The following is a 25,616-nucleotide window of genomic DNA, read 5'->3' on the forward strand; positions in this document are numbered from 1 at the left end:
CCTCTCCCTCAAATAAATTTTAAAAATAAGTAGCAGTTTCACACTTGTATCTCAATAATAAGCTCTAAGGTGACTAGGACAATGTTCTTAATATAATTCAAACTCTTTGGGGTCCCTTCCTCACACATACATACATATACACACATATATATAAACACATAATATTGTTAATGGAATTCTCCATAAAATAAATACTTAATTCTAGGCTTACACACTAATTAGCCTATAGCCCTTTATTTTATAGGAAAAAGTCATCTTTTTCATCTCGTGTATCTTGCTCCAGGAAACACTGCAGGAAATACTCCAACAAGGATCGGTGTTGGCTAGCGCTCTGGCACCTTCTCCCAAGGACCCTCTCGTCCCAGCACCCTGAGGGGAGCTCCACCCACCAGAGTTTCACTGCCAAGGCACTTGCTCAGGGCACAGTTAGAATGTTGCAGCCTGGTGGAAGCTCATTTCAGCTGCTCCACGGCAGGGTAATTACAGACACCACTCTCCAGCAAGTGCTCACTCGCAGGCCAGTGAGTTCACATTTCACGGATCTAGGAAGGGGCAACAGAAACAAAGTCCGGCTGCAGAACTTCACGGACACTTGCCACCCGTCAGGTGGCAGCCGCAGGAAGCAAGGCCAGGGCCCCAGAGAGCCTCAACTGCCACCGCGTGTGAATCACTCCATCCTCCAAAGATGACAGCCACAAACCTCACACGGCCACAGGAGAAATGCTTTCCATCTTTCCTCAAGTTTTTGAGCAAACACAGTCATCCACAACATCGTAAGTAAACTGTGACAGACGTAACAGGGCCCAACAGAGGCAAGCAGGCAGGGGTGGCATATACTGGGTATGTACCAGGCCGAAAGCAGGAGCCTGCCACCCATCCCTCCTCGGTGGCGATAAAACACACCAGGTCTACCAGAACATGCTTTGGTGCCTCTCATCACATATGAATTGGAAAGAATTTTTGAAAGTCTGTTCTTGCAACAAAACATTCTTGCGCTGTTTTGAAACAGTGCTGCACACTAAATCCTGGTCTGAAAGTCAGAAGTCCTACCGGCACCTGAGGCGCACCACTCGCTGAGACCCGCCGGGAGACCCACCCATCTGCGCCGGCAAATCTGGCCCGAAGCGCCGGCCACACGGCGAACACACTTACTCGAGCTTCTTGAAGCGCTCGCGCCCGGCCGCCACATACTTGCCGCCGGTCTGCAGCGCGTCCAGCTCGTGCACCTGGTGACCGCGCGTGGGCGTGTAGAGGCGCCGCACGCCGAACGGCACGTCCACCTGCTCCGTCAGCTGCTCCAGCAGCGCCTCGAAGGTGGCGGCGCGGCGCCGCGACAGCACGAACTTCTTGCCCACGTAGAACTGGTCCCCGTTACGGTACACCAGGATGGTCTTGGCGGGTGTGGTGTCCACCAGCGTGTAGGGCCCGCGGGAGCCCATGGCTGCGTCGCCCACAGGACTGGACGCCGCGGACAGCGGGTGGTGGGTCGCGGGACTGAGGCGGCGTGGTCCAGCTGGGTGGCCCGTGTTGACGCGCCCTGGGGGGCAATTGTGACCCTGCGTGCGCCGGGCAGTCCCTGGGGTGGACGGGTGCGGAGATAACTGAGATCCCAGACCAGTGAGGGAGGGGTGGAGAGTCTGGGCAGGTGAAGGAGTGAGGGGGGACCACAAGTGAGACCTTGCAGCTCACAGCCCACGAGCCCCTCTCCCGTTCCACCTGCTGCCCCCTGCATATAGGGTGGGGTTGAGTGGGGATTCTCTGGGCCGGAAGCTGCTTCACCCTGTGTGCCTTGCTTTCCTGGTCTCATCTGAAGGGAGCATTTAACGCTAAACCCCAGCTCAGAGTGAGCAGCTTGGGCGCTTTCCTTCGGGGCTGGGGCCAGAACCGGCAGAGCTCGGAGGCTCCAGAGCCTGCCTCTCCACAGAGCAAGCTCCAGTCTGGAGGAGGAACAGTGGGGGCAGGGGCTTTGGGACAGGATAGTGAATGGCTCACAAGTGCAGTGTGCCCTGGTGCATGGGCTTAAGCTTCGAAGACAACAGGCCACGCAGCAGCTGCTGGAGCCACACACAGAAGGCATGATACCTGATGGTGCTGAAGCGAGGGACCCCCATGAGAGGCCCTCCCTGCCCCAGCATTAAGCCCAGCACCTGCTTCGTGGCAACACCCGCGGCAGAGGCCAGCCCACAAGATAAGCGCTTTATTAGGGCACCGGGAGGCTCCGCGTTCCAAACGCTTGAAAGAGACTGACCAGACAGCCCTTCCTGCGTCCGACCACTCCGGGTCCCCGCGTGGGATTAAAGGTTGGTTCTGAAGCCTCCCTTCACTGAGAACCTCAGGGCAGGCTTCTCGCTGGGCCGCAGGAGGCAGATGGAGCTGGGGAAGCCCCTGAGGCGGAGGCGGCTGACCCCACCGTCAGGCATGATGGAGAGCCGGGCGTGCGTGATGACGTCCTGCAGCTCCAGGGTCAGGCTGCTGAAGATGTGGCTTTGGTTGGGTGACAACTGAAAGACAGGCGTGGGCGAGGTAGGATGGGACCCCCGCGGGAGGCCCCAGAACTGCCCCACAGCTTGGGCTTGAGGGGAGAGGCTTAGCGAGTGAGCCCCTGACGCCAACAGCAGCTCCTTAGCAGTAGGCTAGAGGGAGGGATGCGCAGGTGACAGGGGCGGGAACACTCGTGTTCCTCCACAGCTATGGGGACACGTCACTATGCGTGGCATGGGCAGACAGGTGGAGGCTGCGGGAAGCTGGCACACTGTGCTATGGCGGAGGTGGGAACCACCCCAGCCCAGGGATCCCTCCTGCTGGAGCAGAGGAGGTGCCCTGGAATGTCTCAGAGTCCTCCTGCCAGGACAGCCACCACCCCAGGCGCCCCCTAAGTGTAACACAGAGACTGTGTACCACATCTGTGTTCTCAGCACCTGCAGACTCAGCTGGATGTTAGAGGGGAGAGCAACCTGCCTTCCCAGGTAAGTGCACAGTCATGGTTTCCAAACCTTGTCCTTCACTGAGTGCTGAGGGGTGAGGCTGAAGGAAACACCCCCACGGTCCCACACAGCACCCCTTGCTGCCCCTGGCTGAACCTTGGTGACTGGAAGCAGCAGCTTCCACTTCTGGGTCGGAAAGTTCCACTTCTGCTTGATCATGTCCTCCTCTTCCTGACTGGTCAGGACACAGCCATCCACTCTGCAGCTGTCAGGGTAATTGCCTGTGGGAGCAACCGCACACCTGTGTTACCCAGGCTCACCAGGCAGAGTGCTCGGCACAGCTGTGCATGCGGGGCTCACTCAGCACAGTACTAGGCATGGCTGTGCACGCGGGGCTCACCCGGCACAGTACTAGGTGTGGCTGGGTTCAGCATGGCTGTGCACGCGGGGCTCACCCGGCACAGTACTAGGTGTGGCTGTGTTCAGCATGGCTGTGCACGCGGGGCTCACCCGGCACAGTACTAGGTGTGGCTGTGTTCAGCATGGCTGTGCACGCGGGGCTCACCCGGCACGGAACTCGACTCTTCATCGGATCAGAGCAGGTTGTTTCCGAGCAAAGGCGAAGGTAAGCGACATGGGAGGAGGAAGGGATCGCTCACTGTCGTGCTGGCGGCCTCAGAGATGTGTGTGCGTGCGTGCACGCACTCAGCACCAGCCTCCCCCTGCCCAGGGCTGGCCTGTTAGCCTCCTCACAGTGTTCTCACTCAGAAAGCTGAACACACATGGACCCCTGGGCAGACTGCCGTGGACTCAGCTGACACTGTGACCAAGCTGGCAAACACTGCCCTAGTGGCAGCACAGTTTGTAGCAGGATGAGAACCAGTATTCCTGCAGTGAGTTAGCCAGCGCTGAGCACCCAGTGCAGAGCTCTGCGCCATCCCAGGGGACGGTCTGTGCTCCACGTCTCTCTCCCGCTCCTGGGACAGTACAGTGAGGAGCCGCTCGGGCGGGGTCCCCAGGCCTCTAAGAACAGCAAAGGAGGGGCTGCTGTTGACGCTCAGAGTAGGGGAGAGGTACTCACGCCTTGCCTGCCCCCGTGGCTCCTCTCCCAGAACAGTGGTCCCCGGGGGTAGCCTGTCTCAGGGCACAGGGACAACAGCAGAGCTCGGTTTCCAATTCTCTCAAGTGCGTGCACGGCTGCAGAGGCTCAGCTCTATTTCCTGTGTCATTGCTTCCGGTATTGCATCATGTAAGTAGGTCCCTGGGAGTGTCACTCTATGGTACCTGAGGCATCCTGAGCGCTCGACAGTGGTACCTGTCTCATCCAGCACCAACGGGGTGTGTGATGAAGTGGGGTTAGTGATTTTACAGCATCCATGCAGAGAACCAAGGGTTAAAGAGAAGCCCAGAACACAAGCACAGGGCAGTGCCATCATGTCACCTGAACTTCAAGGTGGCTCCTTCATGCCCAGATAGCAAGGTGAAAACAAGAACCAGACCATTAGAGCTCAAAGGAAAATCACAACTGCCCAGAAATAATTCAAGTCTTCATCTGTCACTGTGGAGGACAAGCCTGTCCCAACAGCGTATGCCTCTCTGTAACAGTTACCAACTCAGGGCCCAGAGGCATGGCCTAGCAGCTAAAGTCCTCACCTTGAACGCCCTGGGATCCCATATGGGCACCAGTTCTAATCCCGGCAGCTCCACTTCCCATCCAGCTCCCTGATTGTGGCCTGGGAAAGCAGAGGAGGATGGCTCAAAGCCTTGGGACCCTGCACCCACATGGGAGACCTGGAAGAGGTTCCTGGTTCCTGGCTTCGGATCGGCACACACCGGCCCGTTGTGGCTCACTTGGGGAGTGAAACATCAGACGGAAGATCTTCCTCTCTGTCTCTCCTCCTCTCTGTATATCTGACTTTGTAATAAATAAATCTTTAAAAAAACAAACAACTCAGTCATCAACACGCAACACCAAGTCGCTGTCCAACGTATTTGCATGAGTCTGAGTGCACAGTTTGGAGAATGCAGCAGCCCGAGAGGAGCTGGCACCCATGCCCACACGCCTGTTCACCTGTAGGCAGGTGCCACACAGCTCTGTTTTTCTCCCAGTCTCTTCCAAAGACGGGCTCAGACCCTCCAGAGCAGAGTGACCCAGGGCATCCTCAGATCTCAGAGCACTCGGCACCTTCCAGCCCAACGGCACAGACCAGTGCTCAGCCCCACGGACGCAGTGTCCATGAACCAAGCACAGAAGTGAGTAGGCACGCTCATGGCTTTACACTCACCTTTAAAATATTTCGTGTCTACTTCAATCTGAGTTATTACTCCTGGGTGTGCCAGTCGGAAAACTGCCCATTCACAACCTGGCATCAGGAGAATGCCATTTTCATCATTCTAAAAACAAAGAGAGAGACGCTAGAGGCCATTCAGGGACTTGACTCCGAAGACAAGCAGGTGAAGGGCTGGCACGCTGGGTTGGACTGGGCTGCTTGTCTTCCTTCTTGCTGAAGCGTGTCTCCAGTGGCCTCTCTGCTGTCCCCTCACATGCCTGTGCCCGCTGGGCACTGGGTAAATTGTCCCGGGTGCTGATCTGAATGCACACACTGCGTCTCCACATGTCAGAGGTCTGTGTAGATGTTACATCCAGAGGGTCGTCCCCTAACGCACCCATAGGTGCCCAGTAGGTGTTTCCTTCATCTGCCCACGACCCTTAGCTCTAGACAGCAGAGTTTACTCCAGTGATGAGAATCCCACCCAAGAAAGGAGAACAAGTGAGTCTAGCCAGGTTTTGAGTGGGATTTTCCGCAAAATCGACAGGTGTGTGTGTGTGTGTGTGTCTGTGTGTGTCTGTGTGTGTGTGTCTGTGTGTGTGTCTGTGTGTGTCTGTGTGTGTGTTGTGTGTGTGTGTCTGTGTGTGTGTCTGTGTGTGTGTCTGTGTGTGTCTGTGTGTGTGTCTGTGTGTGTCTGTGTGTGTGTCTGTGTGTGTGTCTGTGTGTGTGTCTGTGTGGGTCTGTGTGTCTGTGTGTGTGTCTGTGTCTGTGTGTGTCTGTGTGTCTGTGTCTGTCTGTGTGTGTGTCTGTGTGTGTGTCTGTGTGTGTCTGTGTGTGTGTTCTGTGTGTGTGTCTGTGTGTGTGTCTGTGTCTGTGTCTGTGTGTGTCTGTGTGTGTTGTGTGTGTGTCTGTGTGTGTGTCTGTGTGTGTCTGTGTGTGTCTGTGTGTGTGTGTCTGTGTGTGTGTGTGTGTCTGTGTCTGTGTCTGTGTCTGTGTGTGTGTCTGTGTCTGTGTGTGTCTGTGTGTGTTGTGTGTGTGTCTGTGTGTGTGTCTGTGTGTGTGTCTGTGTGTCTGTGTGTCTGTGTGTGTCTGTGTGTGTGTCTGTGTCTGTGTGTGTCTGTGTGTGTTGTGTGTGTGTGTCTGTGTGTGTGTCTGTGTGTGTGTCTGTGTGTGTCTGTGTGTGTGTCTGTGTGTATGTCTGTGTGTGTGTGTCTGTGTGTGTGTGTCTGTGTGTGTGTCTGTGTCTGTCTGTGTGTCTGTGTGTGTGTCTGTGTGTGTCTGTGTCTGTGTGTGTGTCTGTGTGTGTCTGTGTGTCTGTGTCTGTGTGTGTCTGTGTGTGTTGTGTGTGTGTCTGTGTGTGTGTCTGTGTCTGTGTGTGTCTGTGTGTGTGTCTGTGTGTGTGTGTGTCTGTGTCTGTGTGTGTGTGTGTGTCTTTCATTTCTGTTTATCTCAGATGAATTTCTGGCTAAGTCACACCAGAGAGGACTCAGCCCTTCTTTCTGTCACTGGTTTTCATTGCAGCCTCATCCTGGGACACACAGATGGGAAACATGACGATTTTTCCCCAGTTCTGCCAGCATATTTGTTCCTAGCTTTTATGTCATTAAAGCTGTGGATCCCTTTAGTTACTTTAGTGAAAAAAAAAATACAAGAATACCCCAAAACCACCATGGAACAGCCAGCAGCAACCATCGTCCAGGGCCTTGGCCCAGGGAAGGTGCGGAAGCCATGGGAAACGACATGAAGGCAGGGGACGGGCAGAGCTGTGCCTGAGGAGCTTCTCACACACCCAAGAAGCTTCCTGGGTGTGAGAACAGACAGACCAGACGTGCTTGAGGTGCCTTACTTCTAACACTGGGGGCCGGTCCAGCCTCCTCGCCGTCTCCCAGCCGTCAGCCATGGACTTCGCCCTGCCAACTCCTGTGGAAAATAACAGCATTGAAGAGCAGGTCGTGGCTTTACCTTCTGTGTGATGGACCCCTGGGAGTCTCACACACTTGAACCTTGTTTTAGGAGCTCATTTCCTCAGGTTTCAGGAACTTCACAGACACCCACACTCCCAGGGCTGGAAGGCTGATCTCTTCCTCCTACAGAAATAACTTGGACAGAAATCAGGGAGGGAAGTGACTGCTGCTGACTCCCTTCACCACACAAAGGCAGCCAGACATGCAAGAGGCCTTGTCCTGCCCCTTCCTCCCGAGCCTCCTGGCCACTGATGGGTTCTGATGCTCCCTTTGTAATGCAGTGCAGCGGTTTATAGCTAGCACCCCATAGCAGTGGACAAGCATGCTGGGTTCATTTACAGCGTGGACAACGTGAAAACATCTCTGGGGGGCTCTGTGCACACACACCTGGCTCCCGTCTCCAGCAGCTACTTAGGTTAATTAACTACAAGGAAACTTTGGCCTCTGGCAATTCCCTTCCTGCCTCCTAATACAAAAGATAACTGAATGTTTTGTACTGTGTGGAAACTTTGTGCTGCACACCTCTCAAGCTGAGTGGAGGATGAGAGCTTAAACACCCCTGTCTTGAGCCAAGCAGTGCAGTGGCTCCTGAACTGCAGCAGGAGCTGTTACGACCAAGCTTGAACAACAAAGACTCCTCTGCCCTACACTTGTGTCAGTCTCTGCAACACCTCCGGCACCAGCTTCCTGAGCACAAGCCTACTTCCTGGAATCCTGTCTTACCTATCACGTTGTTGGGGTGCCCACGGTGCGCATTGCTGAACCCTACGCAGACACCCCCAAAGGCGATGGTCACCAGGTCAACAGGCTCCTGGGAATCTATCGCCGTCCAGTCTCTCTGTCCAGTCCCATACACTCTAAGACGAGCAACTCCACCATCTGCAAAGGAAAGGAGCCTTGGCTACCACTGGGCAGAGGGTATTTGTGTGCCCTAAGTTCTGGGACACTGTGGTCTTCTCCAAGCCCCTTTTAGGCATAGCCTCATCCATACCTGCTTGCTCTTCACTTCTATGGGCAAGATCACTGCCCTGGGGCCTTAGTATGAAACGTTGCCTTGGATCAGAACAACTTTCTCAGCACTCGAGGAGACACAGTCATGGTTAGATCTTAAGTGTTGTGGTCCCAGAATTCCCCTATCAAAGTTACCCTATCTGCTCCACTCTCTACTCAATCCCTGCTTAACTCCCATGTGAGGATTTTGTCCTATCTGCTGTTTATTTTGTTCATAGCTCTAATCACGGCCTAAACCTGCTTTCTAATCTTTTTATTACTATTTGAAAGAGAAACAGAAATGTTCCATCCACTGGGTCACTCTTCAGATGCCCCCAGCAGCCAGGCCTGGGTCAGCTGAGGCCAGGAGCCTGAGCTCATCCCACATGTGTGGTAGGGATTGCGTGCTAGGGCATTTCAGCCCTCTTCCCCTCCCTCCCAGGTGCACAGCAGCGGGAGCAGAAGCAGAGGGGCCATGAATCCAGTGTGGGATGCAGGTTTCCCAAGCAGCAAGTTAACCACTGCACCAGACGCCCGCCTTACTGTCACTCTGCAGACCCTGCCACGCTCAGAATGTAAAATCCTGGAAGGCCAGCCACCAATCTCACTCACTCCTCCTGCATCTAACCCTACAACAGGCTCCAGTACATCATAGCGTCATAACCATTTTTTTTAAGCAAACACAGAAAATGGAAAATTCGCCATAGATGAATTACTGATGTCACAATGAGCGTTGCCAACTCCAACGCGGACTCACCAAGAACTTTGCACTGAGCGTACAAAGCGCAGCACTCACAGCGAGGACGGAGCAGGTGGCTTCCAACAGCAGCACCCTGTTCAGACTCGAGCAAGCTGAACGCTTCTGTGTGAGCACCACTGCCAGGGGACAAGCTGTGAGAGCCACACATGTTCTAACACAATCTCCGGACCATTTAATCAGACTATTCTGCTAAAGCTAAAGCCTTTCTGCGTTCAAGTGAAACTTTAATGAATCTGAGCAATAACGTCTTCATAGAATGATGAAAATTCTGTTATTTGTTGCAAAACAAAGCCGTATTTCAGCCACAGAAATCCCTGAAAACTATTCTAAGGAGAACTGTCTTTTGAGCTGTGCCACTAACCTGATTCACTGAACATTGCTGTCGCTTTCATGGCACATGATATTTTATCAACCCTGATTTCATATTTTAAAATCGTTCCCAGTTAGTCTGAAGCCTCCCTTTTAAACAACACTGGGAAAGGAACCCCCCATCTTCCAAGGGCATCTCGGTCACATTGTCCTGGGGATATTGCCCTGGTTTGCTGTAACTTCCTGTCCCTTGTCACCCAGGGAGAGTCCTCCCAGAGCCATCAAAGATGCCACTGCATACAGACAGGGAGCTGGTGCTGAGTGACTAAGAACCCTTCCCCAGCAGTCCTGCCAAGTGGCATTTCCACCATGAAACTACATATCATGGGCTCGGTGCTGTGGCATGATAGGTTAAGCTTCTGCCTGCAATACCCATAACCATATGGACACAAGTTCAAGTTCCAGCTGCTCCACTTCTGATCCAGCTCCCTGCTAATGCTAGTCCAAAGCCTTGGACTCCTGTACGTGGGGCGTCTTCGGGCTCCTACTTTGACCTGGCCCATCTCCAGCCTTTGTGGCCATGTAGGGAGTGAATCAGCAGATGAGCGGCCAGAGCTGAGCCAATCGAAAGCAAGGAGCCAGGAACTTCTTCTGGCTCTCCCACATAACTGCAGGATCCCAAGGACTTGGGCCATCTTCCATTGTCTTTCCAGATCATAAGCAGAGCGCTGGATCAGAAGTGGATCAGCTAGGACACAAACTGATGCCCAGGTTCGGGCCTTGGGATTCGGGGGCAACTGCCGCTCCTCACAGTGTGGCGGCTGTGGGGGGTGCCCCTGCCGGGTCGGACCCAATGCTGGGGGCTCACGCCAAAGACACTGCCGCAAGGTAGTGAACGAGTCCTCGGCCTCATCCAGGACCCAAGAGAGCTCATTCCTCGGGTAAGTGCACCATGAGGGAACTTGGGAACTGGCTTAAAATTCCTAGCTCCACCCAGCTGCTAATATCTGGCAGCTAGGTGAGTTTGGGAGGGGTTCGGGCCTTGGGATTCGGGGGCAACTGCCGCTCCTCACAGTGTGGCGGCTGTGGGGGGTGCCCCTGCCGGGTCGGACCCAATGCTGGGGGCTCACGCCAAAGACACTGCCGCAAGGTAGTGAACGAGTCCTCGGCCTCATCCAGGACCCAAGAGAGCTCATTCCTCGGGTAAGTGCACCATGAGGGAACTTGGGAACTGGCTTAAAATTCCTAGCTCCACCCAGCTGCTAATATCTGGCAGCTAGGTGAGTTTGGGAGGGGTTCGGGCCTTGGGATTCGGGGGCAACTGCCGCTCCTCACAGTGTGGCGGCTGTGGGGGGTGCCCCTGCCGGGTCGGACCCAATGCTGGGGGCTCACGCCAAAGACACTGCCGCAAGGTAGTGAACGAGTCCTCGGCCTCATCCAGGACCCAAGAGAGCTCATTCCTCGGGTAAGTGCACCATGAGGGAACTTGGGAACTGGCTTAAAATTCCTAGCTCCACCCAGCTGCTAATATCTGGCAGCTAGGTGAGTTTGGGAGGGGTTCGGGCCTTGGGATTCGGGGGCAACTGCCGCTCCTCACAGTGTGGCGGCTGTGGGGGGTGCCCCTGCCGGGTCGGACCCAATGCTGGGGGCTCACGCCAAAGACACTGCCGCAAGGTAGTGAACGAGTCCTCGGCCTCATCCAGGACCCAAGAGAGCTCATTCCTCGGGTAAGTGCACCATGAGGGAACTTGGGAACTGGCTTAAAATTCCTAGCTCCACCCAGCTGCTAATATCTGGCAGCTAGGTGAGTTTGGGAGGGGTTCGGGCCTTGGGATTCGGGGGCAACTGCCGCTCCTCACAGTGTGGCGGCTGTGGGGGTGCCCCTGCCGGGTCGGACCCAATGCTGGGGGCTCACGCCAAAGACACTGCCGCAAGGTAGTGAACGAGTCCTCGGCCTCATCCAGGACCCAAGAGAGCTCATTCCTCGGGTAAGTGCACCATGAGGGAACTTGGGAACTGGCTTAAAATTCCTAGCTCCACCCAGCTGCTAATATCTGGCAGCTAGTGAGTTTGGGAGGGGTTCGGGCCTTGGGATTCGGGGGCAACTGCCGCTCCTCACAGTGTGGCGGCTGTGGGGGGTGCCCCTGCCGGGTCGGACCCAATGCTGGGGGCTCACGCCAAAGACACTGCCGCAAGGTAGTGAACGAGTCCTCGGCCTCATCCAGGACCCAAGAGAGCTCATTCCTCGGGTAAGTGCACCATGAGGGAACTTGGGAACTGGCTTAAAATTCCTAGCTCCACCCAGCTGCTAATATCTGGCAGCTAGGTGAGTTTGGGAGGGGTTCGGGCCTTGGGATTCGGGGGCAACTGCCGCTCCTCACAGTGTGGCGGCTGTGGGGGGTGCCCCTGCCGGGTCGGACCCAATGCTGGGGGCTCACGCCAAAGACACTGCCGCAAGGTAGTGAACGAGTCCTCGGCCTCATCCAGGACCCAAGAGAGCTCATTCCTCGGGTAAGTGCACCATGAGGGAACTTGGGAACTGGCTTAAAATTCCTAGCTCCACCCAGCTGCTAATATCTGGCAGCTAGGTGAGTTTGGGAGGGGTTCGGGCCTTGGGATTCGGGGGCAACTGCCGCTCCTCACAGTGTGGCGGCTGTGGGGGGTGCCCCTGCCGGGTCGGACCCAATGCTGGGGGCTCACGCCAAAGACACTGCCGCAAGGTAGTGAACGAGTCCTCGGCCTCATCCAGGACCCAAGAGAGCTCATTCCTCGGGTAAGTGCACCATGAGGGAACTTGGGAACTGGCTTAAAATTCCTAGCTCCACCCAGCTGCTAATATCTGGCAGCTAGGTGAGTTTGGGAGGGGTTCGGGCCTTGGGATTCGGGGGCAACTGCCGCTCCTCACAGTGTGGCGGCTGTGGGGGGTGCCCCTGCCGGGTCGGACCCAATGCTGGGGGCTCACGCCAAAGACACTGCCGCAAGGCAGTGAACGAGTCCTCGGCCTCATCCAGGGCGACCAGTGCACCATGTGATGCCAGGCTTTGCCTGCTGGCCGCCCGGCCGGGAAGCTCTGGGGTAATGGATGTCCGAATTGCTGCTTAGATAGCTCTAGGGTGACCCCACTGTTTCTGGGTTCTGAGTCAATCCTAAAGATTCCCAACGCCAGTGGCTCTTCTTTTGGAGAACTTCTAATCACTCAATAATGCTGAGCTTTGAACACCTATAATGCAGAAGATAACCCCCAGATTGTCTAGCAGGATATTTTTTTGCCTGACATGATGTTGGCTCAGGAGACTGGTCACATTAGGCAGGTCCATAATTTTAACTAGCACTCTAGAACCTTATCCTGGGGTGGACTCTGTGCAGGATGTGTGGGCCACACCCTGCAGAAAGTTTGGCCCCACTGGTAAACCTAAATTTTAGGTGGTTATGGACTAAGCTAGGTGTGACCAAGGAGCCTGCCATCAATCACAGGTAAAGGGATCTGCCATAGACTGGACTGGGCAAGGCAGCAGCACCCAAATGTGCATCCTGAATAGGTTGTGGGGTGGGCCGGGCTGCAACACTCACCAGCTCATACAAGGCCAAATGGGAGGCCAGAGTACACTGGGTACTGGCCTAAAAACCAATGGCATGTATGTAAACTGGGTTTGGGAGTGGATCAAGTGGAGGTACTTGGGAAGCTCCCCTGGCGAGTCATAGCTCTCGCTGGTGAACACGCCGTCCAGATCTGGGGGTCAGACAAGCAGGGCATAGTAGCTCCAAAATGTGTAAATTGGTAATGGAACGTAATGTGCTGGGCAGGACTGAGCAAACCTTTGTTTACAAGCAAAACTGGAAACCAGCATGGAACACAGGTCATACCGAGCTAGGCTCTTGCACCTACTGGTCCTCAGAACAACCACGGGCAGGTGCATGATTTACAGCTAGGAACAAGCCCAATCGGGGAGGTAATGGGACACCCTAACTAGGTTGAGGTTCCCACCAAGGGGCGTATGTGCTAGAATTGGAGCTGCGTTCTATCTAGGAAACAGTTGCAGTCACCCGAGGCACTAGTGTGGGCTGGGATTGGATGCACCAGGCCAGTTCAGACCCCAACACCATCTGGTGTCATGGAGAACCAGGGGGTAGATGTGGGACTGACTAGGCTGGGTCTCAACCCCCTACTGAGCCATGCGTGAGCTGTATGTGGGTATGGACAAGCCATGGCTGGGCTGAAACATCCAACAACAAGAACCAGAATGGGGTGAAAGCCAGCCAGGAAAAGCCACTGTCCCTGCTAGGACAGGACGTGAACTGAGTTGGGTTGACTCAAGAATCCCCTGGCATGCGCAAAACCTGCCATTGGGAGGGGTTCTGATGGAGGAGCCTGGGCAACTCCTCTGGCAGGACACAGTTCCTACAGGTAAGCGCAAGAAGCATGATAGGAAACAGTCCAGAATAGGCCATGGGAAGTTTCCCACTGGCACACATTCAGCATGGGTCAGGAGCAGACCAGGCTGAATCAGTTCATGTCACCCACTGGCAAATCCGATCACCAGATCAGAGTGTGGGATGGGCCGGGTTTGGTCGCGACAAAACCAGTACACATTATGGAATGCCAGGGCATGGTTGTCTGTACTGGATATGAATGCAGCATCCAACCAGCACACGTGAGATCCAGGAAGGAAGGGAGGGGCAGAACTGGCGGGGGGATTAAGGGGCTGGTTCCCTCGCCGGACAGCTACTCCCACCGGAAGGAGAGCGTGGGCTGGGATAGAGACAGACTAGACTATGCAAGGCTACATCACCTGTGCGCTGCATGTGGACTAGATCAGGGAAAAGCCAGGCTGGGCTGATTATTCCTGCTGGTGCAAGCATAAATTAGAGTGGGTGAGGGATGTTTGGGCATAGCCGCAGAAGCTGGCACTGGGGACTAATTCTGTCAAGTCAAATCACAGAACCACCTAAAGAGTGCATAAACCGGGACAGAGAGACCTGGGAGGGAAAAAGTGGGTTCCCCCTTCTTGGGTCACTAGTCCCGTGGGAGGGCATGAAAACTAGGACGGGGGCTGGGATGGCTAGATAGAGAGGCACTCAACAACACCCATGAGGGCTGGATGGTTGAGTTGGTTAGATAGAACTAAGCTTTAATACCCATTGACAAGTGCCAGAGCCAAATGGGATGGGGGACAGACTGGTCTTCTGCTACACATACTGGCAAACCAGGGTAGGGGGCGGGCCTGGTGGGGGTTATTGTGGGTCGCCCCGACTAGGCTGCAGCTCCCACTGGTTTGTGTGAGGGCCGAGTACGTGCAGGGCAGAACCAGACTGGACTGCAGCACCCATTGGTTCCAGTGCAACTCTGGACTGAAAACAGAACCAACCCAGCAATTGCAACCACCAGCTGATCGGGGTGATGGACTGTGCCGGACCCTGTGCTTGCTAGAACATACAAGAAACTAGTCTGGGAATACCTCAAAGTTTCTTTGGAGATCTCCCCAATCGAACTGCTGGACTCAGAACTCTAATCAAGAAAAGACAGAAGACAGAGCAGATCAATCATTCATCTCAGCTACATGTTAGCAGCGAAAAATGGGGCAAACGGAGACTTTATGATGGACCATATCAATCAGTGGACGACCTCATCAAGCGAAACTGGCAGCGATTCATAACCGGAGAACTATTATCACCACTCGAGCACATATCTCAGAGCATGCCCCACATCCGGGACTCGGGGTGGGCGGGAAACCGGGTGGGGCTTCTCCCTCAATATCCTCCTTTACCTCAGATACAAGATGGAAACAATATGGACATAATAGTATTGCCCACTTCCCTATCCCCCTGAACCCTTTTTTTTTCTTCTTTCTTTTTCTTTCTTTAACTGTAATTAACTATGTAAAGATTGTCAACAACAACACAATAAAATAGATTTAAAAAAAAAAAAAATACAGGAACTGAAACAACAACAAAAAAAAAAAAAAAAAAAAACTGATGCCCATATGGGATGCCAGCATTGCAGGAAGAAGAGTGGCAGGCTACACAACCGCACCAGCCCCAAGGCGAGACCCTTGATAGTGTGAGAAAACAAAGGACCCCTCTCCGGATCAACACTGACTCAGAACAAACAACGGAGGGCAGTGACCTGACGGTCAAAGTGGGGGGAGTCCACAAAAAACACATATATAGCAAATACTTGTTTCAAAATTGAAACTAAAAGGAAAAGATATTCCCAGATTGTAAAACAGTGAGGAGAATTCAGTGCTAGCACACCTGTTCTCCATAGTTAAGTTCTTAGGCCAGAGCAGGTGACACTGGAGTGTCATTTACCTCTACATGGAGAAACAAAACAGCAGCAATTTGTAAATGTCTCAGTGTTTACAAACAGGTGATCCGCGGGGAACGCATTCACCAATCAGAGCACAGGGGCCAGTGCAGCCAAGCTGCGGGGAGTCAAGACGACTCCAGGTGTTACTGCAAATCCACAGAAATGAATGGAGGAAGCTGGAGCTGATACACAGGCTAACATTGTAAGTTTAAAATTATTATGATAATAGATACGCTTATTTTAGTGTAAAAACTCTGAAATCCATGAACAGTTTTTTTCATAATATGAATTTTCTATGCATTTTTTGAAACCCCTTAGAATATAAAACCAGAAAACAAACTGGATGCTCACGATTTGAAACAGGAAGAAATTTTGGAAACTCAAAAATGTTTTTAAATTATGCACTGCTAAGCAGTTATTGGGTAAAAGAAAAAAACAAATATAAAATAATTGGGGCACAGCGCAATAGCCTGGTGGCTAAATCCTCACCTTTCATCTGCCAGGATCCCATATGGGTGCCAGCTTGTGTCTCAGCTGCTCCGCTTCCCATCCAGCTCCCTGCCTGTGGCCTGGGAAAGCAGCCAAGGATGGCCCAAAGCCTTGGGACCCTGCACCCACATGGGAAACCCAAAAGGAACTTCTGGCTCCTGGCTTTGGATCAGCTCAGCTCCAGCCGTTGTGGCTATGGGGAGTGAGCAGCAGATGGAAGAGAGTGTGTGTGTGTGTGTCCCTCTCTTCTCTGTAACTCTACCTTTCTTTCAAATAAATAAATCTTTAAAAAACAAAACTAGCACACCAAATCCAGTAACCTATTTTCAAGTTGCACATCACAACAAAGTGGGATTTATCCCAGAAATGCACATTGGTGCAGCACCTGTATGAGCAGGACTGAAGTGATCACCCTGCTAGACACAGGGAAAGCTTCTGACACGCTATCCAGGACACTTTCAGGATGAAAGAACCCGATGAAGCAGAAGCAATGGGAGCTCTCCTAGCCTGATGGAGGGCGCCTCTGGGAAACCCAAAGCAAGCATCACACCCACACGGGACAACCTGGATGCTTTTTGCACACGATTAACACGAGAGGGCTTCGGATCACACCCAAAGACCCCGACCAGGGCAGTCAGGACGGGAGGTGGGAGCAGGGCATCCAGGTTGAAAAGCAAGAAACAACACTGCCTCCAGTCACAGCTGACATGCTCCTGCAGGTGGACAATGAGAGCCATCTGTACATATGGTTCACCTGCTACTGTCACGTACCTGTGGAACAGAGACCGTGGGGGCAGTTAGCAGTCCTGAGACAGTGTGAGCCAGCACACCCTGATTTAGCTGCGGCTTATTCCTACTGAGTGAGCTGAATGAGCTACCACAATCCATTACCATTTCTTCTGTAAAGACAGAGCAAAGGTGCAGACCTGGGAAGATGTTGAGCCGCACATGGGTCCACTTCTGCTGGGAATTGACGAGAAAGTAGTTATGGCTGCAAGCAGGGCTTCCTGTCTTGAGCTCTGTCATGGTGACCAGGTGACTCCAGTCGTTGGATTTCAGCTGGGAACAGACATGCTAATGTCAGCCTGGCTCGCGAGGAGGCAGGCTCTCTCATGGCAGCCTCTCGGGAGGCTTAGGGCCAGAGCTGCTTGGAAGGAAGACGTGATGCAGCCCAGCAGGACACCTCAGTAGTGAACTAACGAAGGCCTAGCCCTGTGTCACTCCAGACCAAAGGCCTGTTCTCTGCTGCTTCTCACATTGGGCATGATAACTACTGCTTGATTGTGCTGGGGACTTTACCTGAAGGCAGGATCTCAGACACCTTCACCAAAGTGAGCTGGTGACTAAACAGCGGCGCAAACAAAATCAAGTTAACATTTACGGGCCCGGCACGGTGGCCTAGCGGCTAAAGTCCTCGCCTTGAACGCCCCAGGATCCCATATGGGCGCCGGTTCTAATCCCGGCAGCTCCACTTCCCATCCAGCTTCCTGCTGTGACCTGGGAAAGCAATCGAGGACGGCCCAAAGCCTTGGGAACCTGCACCCGTGGGGAGAAAGCTCCTGGCTCCTGGCTCCAGATTGGCTCAGCACCAGCCATTGCAGTCACTTGGGGAGTGAATCATTAGACGGAAGATCTTGCTCTGTCTCTCCTCACCTCTGTATATCTGACTTTGCAACAAAAATAAATGAATCTTTTTTTAAAAATTGGCATTTACAAAGGGAGCAGCATTGTATCTGCTGCCCGTGACCCCACCATCCCAATGGGTGCTGGGTGTTCAGTCTCACTCCCTGCAAATAGCCTGGGAAAGCAGGACAAGATGGCTGAGCGTCTGAGCACCTGCGACACAGCGATACACAGATGAAGCTCCTGTCTCCCAACTTGAGCTGACCCGGCCCCGCCCACTGTGGCCACCTGCAGAGGAATCAGCGGAGGAAGCAGCTCTACCGCTCTGTCTCCATAACTCTGACCTTCTCAGAAACAACAATCGAGAAAGGAAGGAAGGAAAGAAGAAAAGAAAAAAGAAATCTCAATATCCACGGACTGGGAGAGCCAGAGAAATAGTCCGGACCTTCCCACAACTTGCCCCTGCATGTATCTCCAACGCCAGGCCTGGTGGCTACTTCCGCTGCTGCTCACTGTCCTGTCCATGGTGTAAGGCACCAACAGCCACTAGACAAGTCACAGTAACACAAACCCCGTTGGTTATGATTAAATCCATCAAATTGTCTGATTCACTTTGCTGTGTGCCGTGTTGAGGTGCTTACTATCAACTTCTACAAGGAGCTTGTCAGAGACTAGCAAGTTCTCAGGGGGACACAAAAACACCCTCTGGGAAGAGTGGCAGGAACTCGGGGGCTGTTGAAAGAACCACGAACGGGAATTTGCAGTTCCCAGACAGGTCCCAGCCGACCGCCTCTCCCCCAGCAACCTGAGCATACCACGGCGATGGCCTCCAACTCCTCGGGCGAGGCGGCGGTCCCCGTCCTGACGCCTCTCGGGGGGACTTCCGGTAGCTTTTCTGAAGTCAGAGAGGCCACACAGGATGAGGTTAGGCTTCAGCACCAATGAAACGAGGAAGGCATTGCAGGAAGGTCAAGGAAGTGTGCATTGTGGAAAACGGGGCGCTTATAAACAAATTTTACAGCCAAAAGCAACAAAAATCTAGGTCTTTAAACTGCATTTGCCACAAACTTTTTGAAGTCTCTCATACATTCTGCTACTTACCACATGACACTGCAAACACCGTGTCTTAAATGGAGCATCAGATGGTGGACATCACATACACACGCACACGTACATGCACACATGTGCACATACATGCACACACTCCCACGTACACACATGCGCACACGTACACATGTGCACACGTACACACAGATGCACACACGCACATATGTGTACATGTGTGCACACATGTGTGTATATGCACATGTGTGCATACACGTGCATATATATGCACAAGTGTACATATGTGCACATGCACGTGTGCACATGTGTACATAAGATCATGTATGCACATATGTACACGTGCACATGTGCGCGCACACACACGCACACATGACTCTGCATGCCTGAGGCACGAGTGCTTACTTCCAAACACAGGATGACCATGAAACACTACATCTGCCTATTGTAGCAGATAGGCAGGGCAGGTCAAAATCAAATTTATCTCATCCCTGAAGTTTGCAAATAGTGAGTCAACAAAGTTGGATAATTTCAAGATCCATCCCAGAAACACTCCCTGGCCCCTGGTGCCCTCAGAATTGATGGTGTGTCCTGGAAACCCGGACTCAAGGGCTAGAACGGGCTCCAGTCATCTCGCTCATTCATCACTCGTTTCCTGCTGAGCTCTGCCGGCTTCTGCCGAGGAAGGGGATGAACCCACACAGCCAGCACCCAGAGGCAGGAAGCAGCTCCCTCTGCATCGCCACGCTCACCAGGGTCACCCCAAATGGGGCTGGACGTGCTGAATCCACGCAGCTGCCCACTTCAAATGCAGATTTGACTCCACGTCACCCAGGTCACCAATGGCACCCCTCAGTGTCCTGGGGACAGAGGCCCTGCCCTGGTGAGGCTCCGGCTCTGTGCAGCGATAGGCTGGACGCTGAGCCCAGGAGCAGAGTAGGCCTGCAAATCAGGAAGCTGGTCCCCTGTAGGGACCCTGCTCCAGGGTGTGTGGCAGTGCAGGGGCTCAGACAAGCCAAGGACTGGCACAGATCTGGCAGGGCCCCCCAGCCTCCCGCAGCCACCACCCTCCGTCAGGGCATCATGGGACCCCAGAGCACCCTCTTCCAGGTTTGCTGCTTGAATGGACATTCGAGGTGCGTGATTTCCCGCGAAGTAAGAGATGTCCACGTCGAAACCCCGGATCACTCCTTGTATGCCCAGCCGGATGACGCACCAGTCGTGACCTGGGAACACACGGGGGTGCAGGCAGCCGCCAAGGTGAGCAGCTGAACAGAACCAGGCTTTCAGGTCTCTCCTACCTGAGCCTCCGTGGCAGTCTCCATGCCTTGGATCCCTGGAGACCCTGGGTGCCCACTGGGCACTGCTTATGCCCGGCCCTGCCCGGCTCCGGGTCCCTGAGCCTCGTCTCCTCAGCTGTAACCGGGGTGCTACCAGCAAGCAGGCAGCTGCCCATGCCATGGCCAGCCTGCTGTCTCAGCACGCTGCCTGGCCGTTGCCACCTCAGGCTCCAGCGGCCTCCTGCAGCCTGCTGGCCCGAGCCTGCCAGGTCTGGAACACCTTCAAGTGAGTGCATCACTGTGTGGCGCTGGGTTACCTGCCGCCAGGCACAAACCTCCTTAAAATGTCCAAGTTCGTCAAAAATCAGAGCCTGCCTCAAGTGTAGGGGGATATCTATTATTTCCGTAAGAGACAAAAGTGCAATGATCATTATCATAGCTAGAGTAATTCACATTTTTAGGAATTTTTTAAACTACGAAAAGTAGGTCATGGTGAAGACAAGTCAATTCATCAATATATATCAGTCATCAATAAAGAGCACTTGGAGGCGACCTCACAGAGACTGCACGCAGTGGAGTGGGCAGGTCGTGGCCCCGGGCCTAACTACCTCGCCAGCTGTGTAACCCAGGCTCGGGCTAGGAAGTTGTGTCCACAGCAGTTAGAGGGATGAGAACTCCAGGAAGTGGTGGTGTGGTGCAGGCGGCAGCTGTCTGCCACGAGGCTCAGCAACATGCCTAGACTGTCCCTTCCCAGCAGTCTCTACCTCCTTTGCAAATGACCCCTCAGTGGCCAGAGCTCACACACCCCTTCCGCCTTCTCCCAGCCTGGGACTCGGATGGTGACAGCCTGGTCCACTGAGCACTTCCCAGGAAGAAGCAGCCTGAGGAACAGCGGGCCTTCTGCCTGGCCATGCTGAGCAGCCGAGGCCGCTGGCTTACCTGGAATCCTCTTCCTCCTGGTCTCCCAGCCATCCATCCACCTCCCAAACTCAGTGTATTCGTGTTCTCTGAAGCTCGGACTGTCGCTCTAGAACAAAGACACACAGCAAGCTCAGCGTGAACCTGTGGGCTGGGGGCTGCTCCCACACTCGGCTGGCTTCCTCCAGGTTCTGGGGCGCCACCCTACAAACTAGACCTCCAGTGGCAACAGGCAGGGCTGGACACCAAGCGCCGCCTCACCCAGCTGTGACCAAGCGAGCGGCTGGTCAGCTTTTCTGGGCAGCCCGGGAGGGCTGGGGTGGCGTGGCACTCAGCCAGCATCTAGACTCAGGCCCACGAGCCCAGGTGCTCCAGGCCTGGCCCCATCAGACTGGGCTCCGAGGCTCAGAATGCCTGTGGAGAGGCGTGGCTCCCATGGCCCACGTGGCCAAGGGAAGCCCGACCAGCTACAGAGACTGTCAACCACGCAACCTCCCCCCTACACACCCTCTCAGGCAGTTATGAGGGTTAAGTGACACCTGTAAGAGGCGCCTGGGCAGAGCAGACCTCAGCAGTCACTGTCAGGCAGGGGACCGTGCACAGCACAGTGTTATACCTGCTCCATGCGGTTCCTGTAGACAACCATGTGTTACTGTGAGAACTCCCTGTGGCAACACAGAGCCACCAGCGAGCTGGAGGGCGTCAGAGCGGGGCTGGCCCTAACAGGAGCTGTAGCAGGTGACACAAATCAAGGACCCAAGGACCCAAGCTGCACACTATATGGCCAGAGCAAGGGTACACAGCCCAACTTCCCCAAGCGAGGGTCCTATGAGAGCTCGTCCTGTGTGCCTCTGTCCTCCTCACCGGTCAGACAGAAAGTAACCATGCTGCCCTGCCCTGAGCCCTGGGAGCTAACTGTGCTTGCCGCCATCGATGGCCATGCCACCCTGAATGTACCCAGTCCCATCTAGACACGCCTAGCGCTGCCCATGGCCATGCCACCCTAAACGTACCCAGTCCCGTCTAGACACGCCTAGCGCTGCCCATGGCCATCCTGCCCTGAACGTACCCAGTCCCGTCTAGACACGCCTAGCGCTGCCCATGGCCATCCCGCCCTGAACGTACCCAGTCCCGTCTAGACACGCCTAGCGCTGCCCATGGCCATCCCGCCCTAAACGTACCCAGTCCTGTCTAGACACGCCTAGCGCTGCCCATGGCCATCCCGCCCTGAACGTACCCAATCCTGTCTAGACACGCCTGACACAAAACAAGGGCCTGGTGTTTGTTGAGCTTTGTCATTTGAAAGCTGGCGGCATTTTGAAGCTCACTGCCATCAAGTCAGATTTTTCAGACCCCCCGAACAGCAGCATTCTCACTGCTGATCAGGAACTATAGTGCTCTGTCTTGAACTCAGCAGGAGACTGTACCACACTTTCTCTCTACAAGGATGACTCATGCCATGTGTGGACAAATGTGTGCTGGAAAAGGGCCTGAGCAGAGAGGGACAGCTGCACCAGGGGTTGGCACAAGGCACCAAGCAACCCAAAGATGCCCCCCGTGGAGGGAGCACAGGCATGTGGATGTAGCGGTCAGGGAAAAGCGAGCACGGTGCACACAGACGTGTGGAAATGCAGCCCTGTATTTCACCGTTACAGGCACTCACGCAAAGACAGAGCATACACGAGGATGCTGAGCAATGGGCTCTGTGCGAGCCACCTCCCGTGACTGCTGGGCTGAAGCCCAACCCACGAGACAGGTTGCCAGGGAGGCCCTCAGGGTGACTGAGCCGTGAGGGCAGAGCCTCCCAGGGGAAGGGGCTTTACAGGAGCCACGTCGGGCGGTCACTGGAACTGGTTGGGACACCCGCACACTGTATGCTGCACCCAGCTTCAGTCTAGCTCCTCTGCTGCCAGCTCCCTGCTCAGTACTCACCGCCCTGTCCTAGGAGGCAGCAGGTGAGAGGGCCCAGAGACTGGAGTGCCGCCAGCCCTGGGGAGACAGCTGAGTGCCTGTCCCCGGCTTCAGTCTGGCTCAGCCCTAGCTGAGTGGGTAAGGGTCCCAAGTTCTGTGGTCAGGTGCCAGTCGACCCTGTGATGTGAGAGCATGTGTTCCCGGCCTTCTGAGATGCTGGTTCCCGGGCCCACACAGACGGGGTGGCCCCCTCTCCACCCCTGCCTTGTACGTGGCAGGCTGCCAAAGTACGATACCTTTATGAGGTTCTCTGCAGGTGCAAAAAAATCGTCGGTTGCAAATAAAACCTAGACAAAGAAAGGCAGGAAGAAGGTGAAGTGACCATAAACTTCAAACTGTCTTACTCTATTCCCTGGTGAAGTCTCAAGAGATACAGGGGAGAAACGCCACAGGGCACAGCCACAGCAAGCCATCACCAGGGAGCTGCTCACACAGCTGGGGCCTGGGGTCCACCCCCTCCCTGGCCTTTCCCCTTTTCACTGGAAACCCCTTTCCCATCTCCCGTAAACTTCTTACACTTGGGGAGCAAATAAGCCCTCCCTAAACCAAGCACCTCGGGAGTGGTGTTTGTCCTGCAACAAAAATGAGCAGGAAGAGCCCACCCGGGTCCCACCTGCGGCCTGTGCAGGGCTTCCCCCTATGCTGTGGCCCCTGGACAGTGTCCTGGGAACTTATCCCCTCAGACTACTTTTCAGCATGACATCCGGTGCTGTTCTTTATGCACCAATAATCACAGTAATAGTAAGTCAACTCGAATATGGGCACAACTTTCTTGAGCAAAACAAGCTGTGGTCCCTCAGTTCCCCTAAGCCAGGACCCAGCAACCAATGCAGCTCTGGTGGGCAATCTGGATAGTGCCAGCCAGGGAGTCACTGCTGCGTGGAGTTGACCTGCCCTGGGAGCATCTCGGGTGCAGACTGAGGGAAGGCAGATGCACCAGGGCACCCCTTGGCTTCAGAAGCTCAGACCCCATGCACCCAACATGTGTGCACACGTGCCATCACCCATGTGACGGCAGATCCCCCACACGGGCTCCGTCTGTCTGACAGGCCCCGCCTGCCCCTTGCCCACAGCACTCACACCTCCCTCTCCCAGGCCTCCTGCATCCAACCAGTGCCCCCAGGGACCGCCCTGGGGTCCATGGCTCCGACCTGGCACCTCGCTCTTGCTGTTCTCATAGCACTGGCCTGAGATGTGTGTCTGCCCCCCCCCGAGGGCAAGGTGCCATGGGGCTGCAACAGAACCCTGCCCCAAAAGTGTAACATGTGTGCAAATAAAACAAGCAGCAGACACCGCGGCCCTGCAGAATTGCCACCAATTCTATAAGAATCCTTCAGAAGCCTCTGCTCGTGTGCCTCCTGGCCAGGCCACTCCCGCAGCCTGACAGCTGGCTCCCGCCACCGCAGCAGGCTGCCTCCACGGGGAGTGGACCTCAGGGCACATCAACAGGCGTCCCCGCCACAGGACGCTACCTTTCCTCCCACGGCCTCCGACGCCATGTCGACGAGCTGGGTGAAGTCCAGGAACCTGGCCAGCTTGCCTTCCTTCGGCGTGTCCGTCATGCTTCCTGGAAGCCAGACAAGTGGACTCAGTCCGCTCCGGGTGCAGGCAGGCAGCAGCGACGTGTGAGCGAGAGAGGTACTGTCCAGGCTCCTGAAAGCAAGGTTGTAACACCGAGGGTCACACTGTGGCGGAACACCTGCCAGCCGCACGCGGCCGGGGCTGTCCTGCCCGACGTGCGTGAACAGCCCAAGGGATGGGCCTCCTTCTCAAGTATTACGAAAAAAATGTTACTAGAATTACAGCTCCTACTATTACAAAGTGCAAACTGAGTTTTATTATTTATTATTTTTCATTACTGCTTTATTGTTCAATTTAGAAAAGAGTCAGCAGGTGGCAGCCCAGGCCAGCCACGGACCAGAGGGAGCACACCTGCCTTTAGGAGCGCCCAGAAGGAAAGCCCACACCGCAGAGCTCTCTGGACACTCAGCACAGCGTTGCCACGGCGCCTGAGATGGGGAGCTTCCCCCAGCTCCCCCGTGTCTCAGAGAAAGCAGAGCCTGGGAGAGACAGGGGACAGGGCCAGTCTTTCCCACCGTGTGTTTTTCCTACCTTTCATGAGAGGACACTACATCAAAGCTACCCTGTGGGGACCAGCATTGGCACACAGGCTGAGCTACCATCTGATGTCAGCAACCCGTTTCCAAGGACTGTTCCTCCTCTAGTCCAGCTCCCTCATCATGTGACTGGCGAAGCAGAGATGCACCAGAGTGTTTGGCTCTCTGCACCCATGTGGGAGACCTGGGTGGTCCAGGCTCCTGGCCTCATTCTGACTGGACATGGCTATCGTCAGGAGTGACCCGCGCATGACCCAGCAGATGGAGGCTAAATAACTTCATCTCTCTTCATCCTCCTGTCATGTTCCCTTTTACTCAAATTTTAAATCTCTTTTAAGAAATAAAATCCCAACAGCACCTTAAACTTCATCCTTAGTTTCCAAAGATCTTCAGAGCAGTGTGGACATGAGCAGTCGGCTGCCTGGCAGCAACACCACCTTCCCTAGCAGGGATGCGAATGAACATACTGTCCCCTCCAGGCCGCAAACCGGCACCCCCGGGCTGCCTGCTGTCCTCCTTGGCTGGCCCTCTGGCTCTCGGTGCTGGGCTGTCCCCTGCTTGGTGCCCAGCTCTGGCTCTTAGGACCCCAAGGCATTGGCAGAACCATGGCCCCTCGGAGTCCCAGAGCTGAG

General features: G+C 54.6%; 2 protein-coding genes across 3 annotated transcripts in view; both read right to left on the reverse strand.

Moving 5' to 3' along the window:
• DCDC2C (doublecortin domain containing 2C) overlaps positions 1-1,602 on the reverse strand; it is a 78,879-nt gene extending 77,277 nt beyond the window's left edge. The window contains exon 1 of one of the 2 annotated variants that reach the window (XM_058667438.1): positions 1,153-1,590. In XM_058667438.1, coding sequence (XP_058523421.1) covers positions 1,153-1,439 — 287 coding nt within the window. In that variant the 5' untranslated portion in view covers positions 1,440-1,590. Of the gene's footprint in view, positions 1-1,152 lie in introns of both variants that reach the window. The other variant, XM_058667437.1, reaches the window with a different exon arrangement.
• A 579-nt stretch (positions 1,603-2,181) lies between these two features.
• ALLC (allantoicase) lies at positions 2,182-24,456 on the reverse strand. The gene is made up of 11 exons (XM_004582585.2): positions 24,340-24,456; positions 23,104-23,154; positions 20,918-21,005; positions 19,799-19,924; positions 18,452-18,531; positions 16,940-17,072; positions 7,882-8,037; positions 7,041-7,114; positions 5,210-5,318; positions 3,081-3,205; positions 2,182-2,501 (listed from the first exon to the last, which is right to left on the reverse strand). The coding sequence occupies exons 1-11, from the start codon at positions 24,427-24,429 to the stop codon at positions 2,295-2,297; spliced, it is 1,239 nt and encodes a 412-aa protein (XP_004582642.2). The 5' UTR covers positions 24,430-24,456; the 3' UTR covers positions 2,182-2,294.
• Positions 24,457-25,616: the final 1,160 nt, after the last annotated feature.

This window comes from Ochotona princeps, chromosome 8, assembly GCF_030435755.1.
Source record: "Ochotona princeps isolate mOchPri1 chromosome 8, mOchPri1.hap1, whole genome shotgun sequence".
NCBI classification, from domain to species: Eukaryota; Metazoa; Chordata; class Mammalia; order Lagomorpha; family Ochotonidae; genus Ochotona; species Ochotona princeps.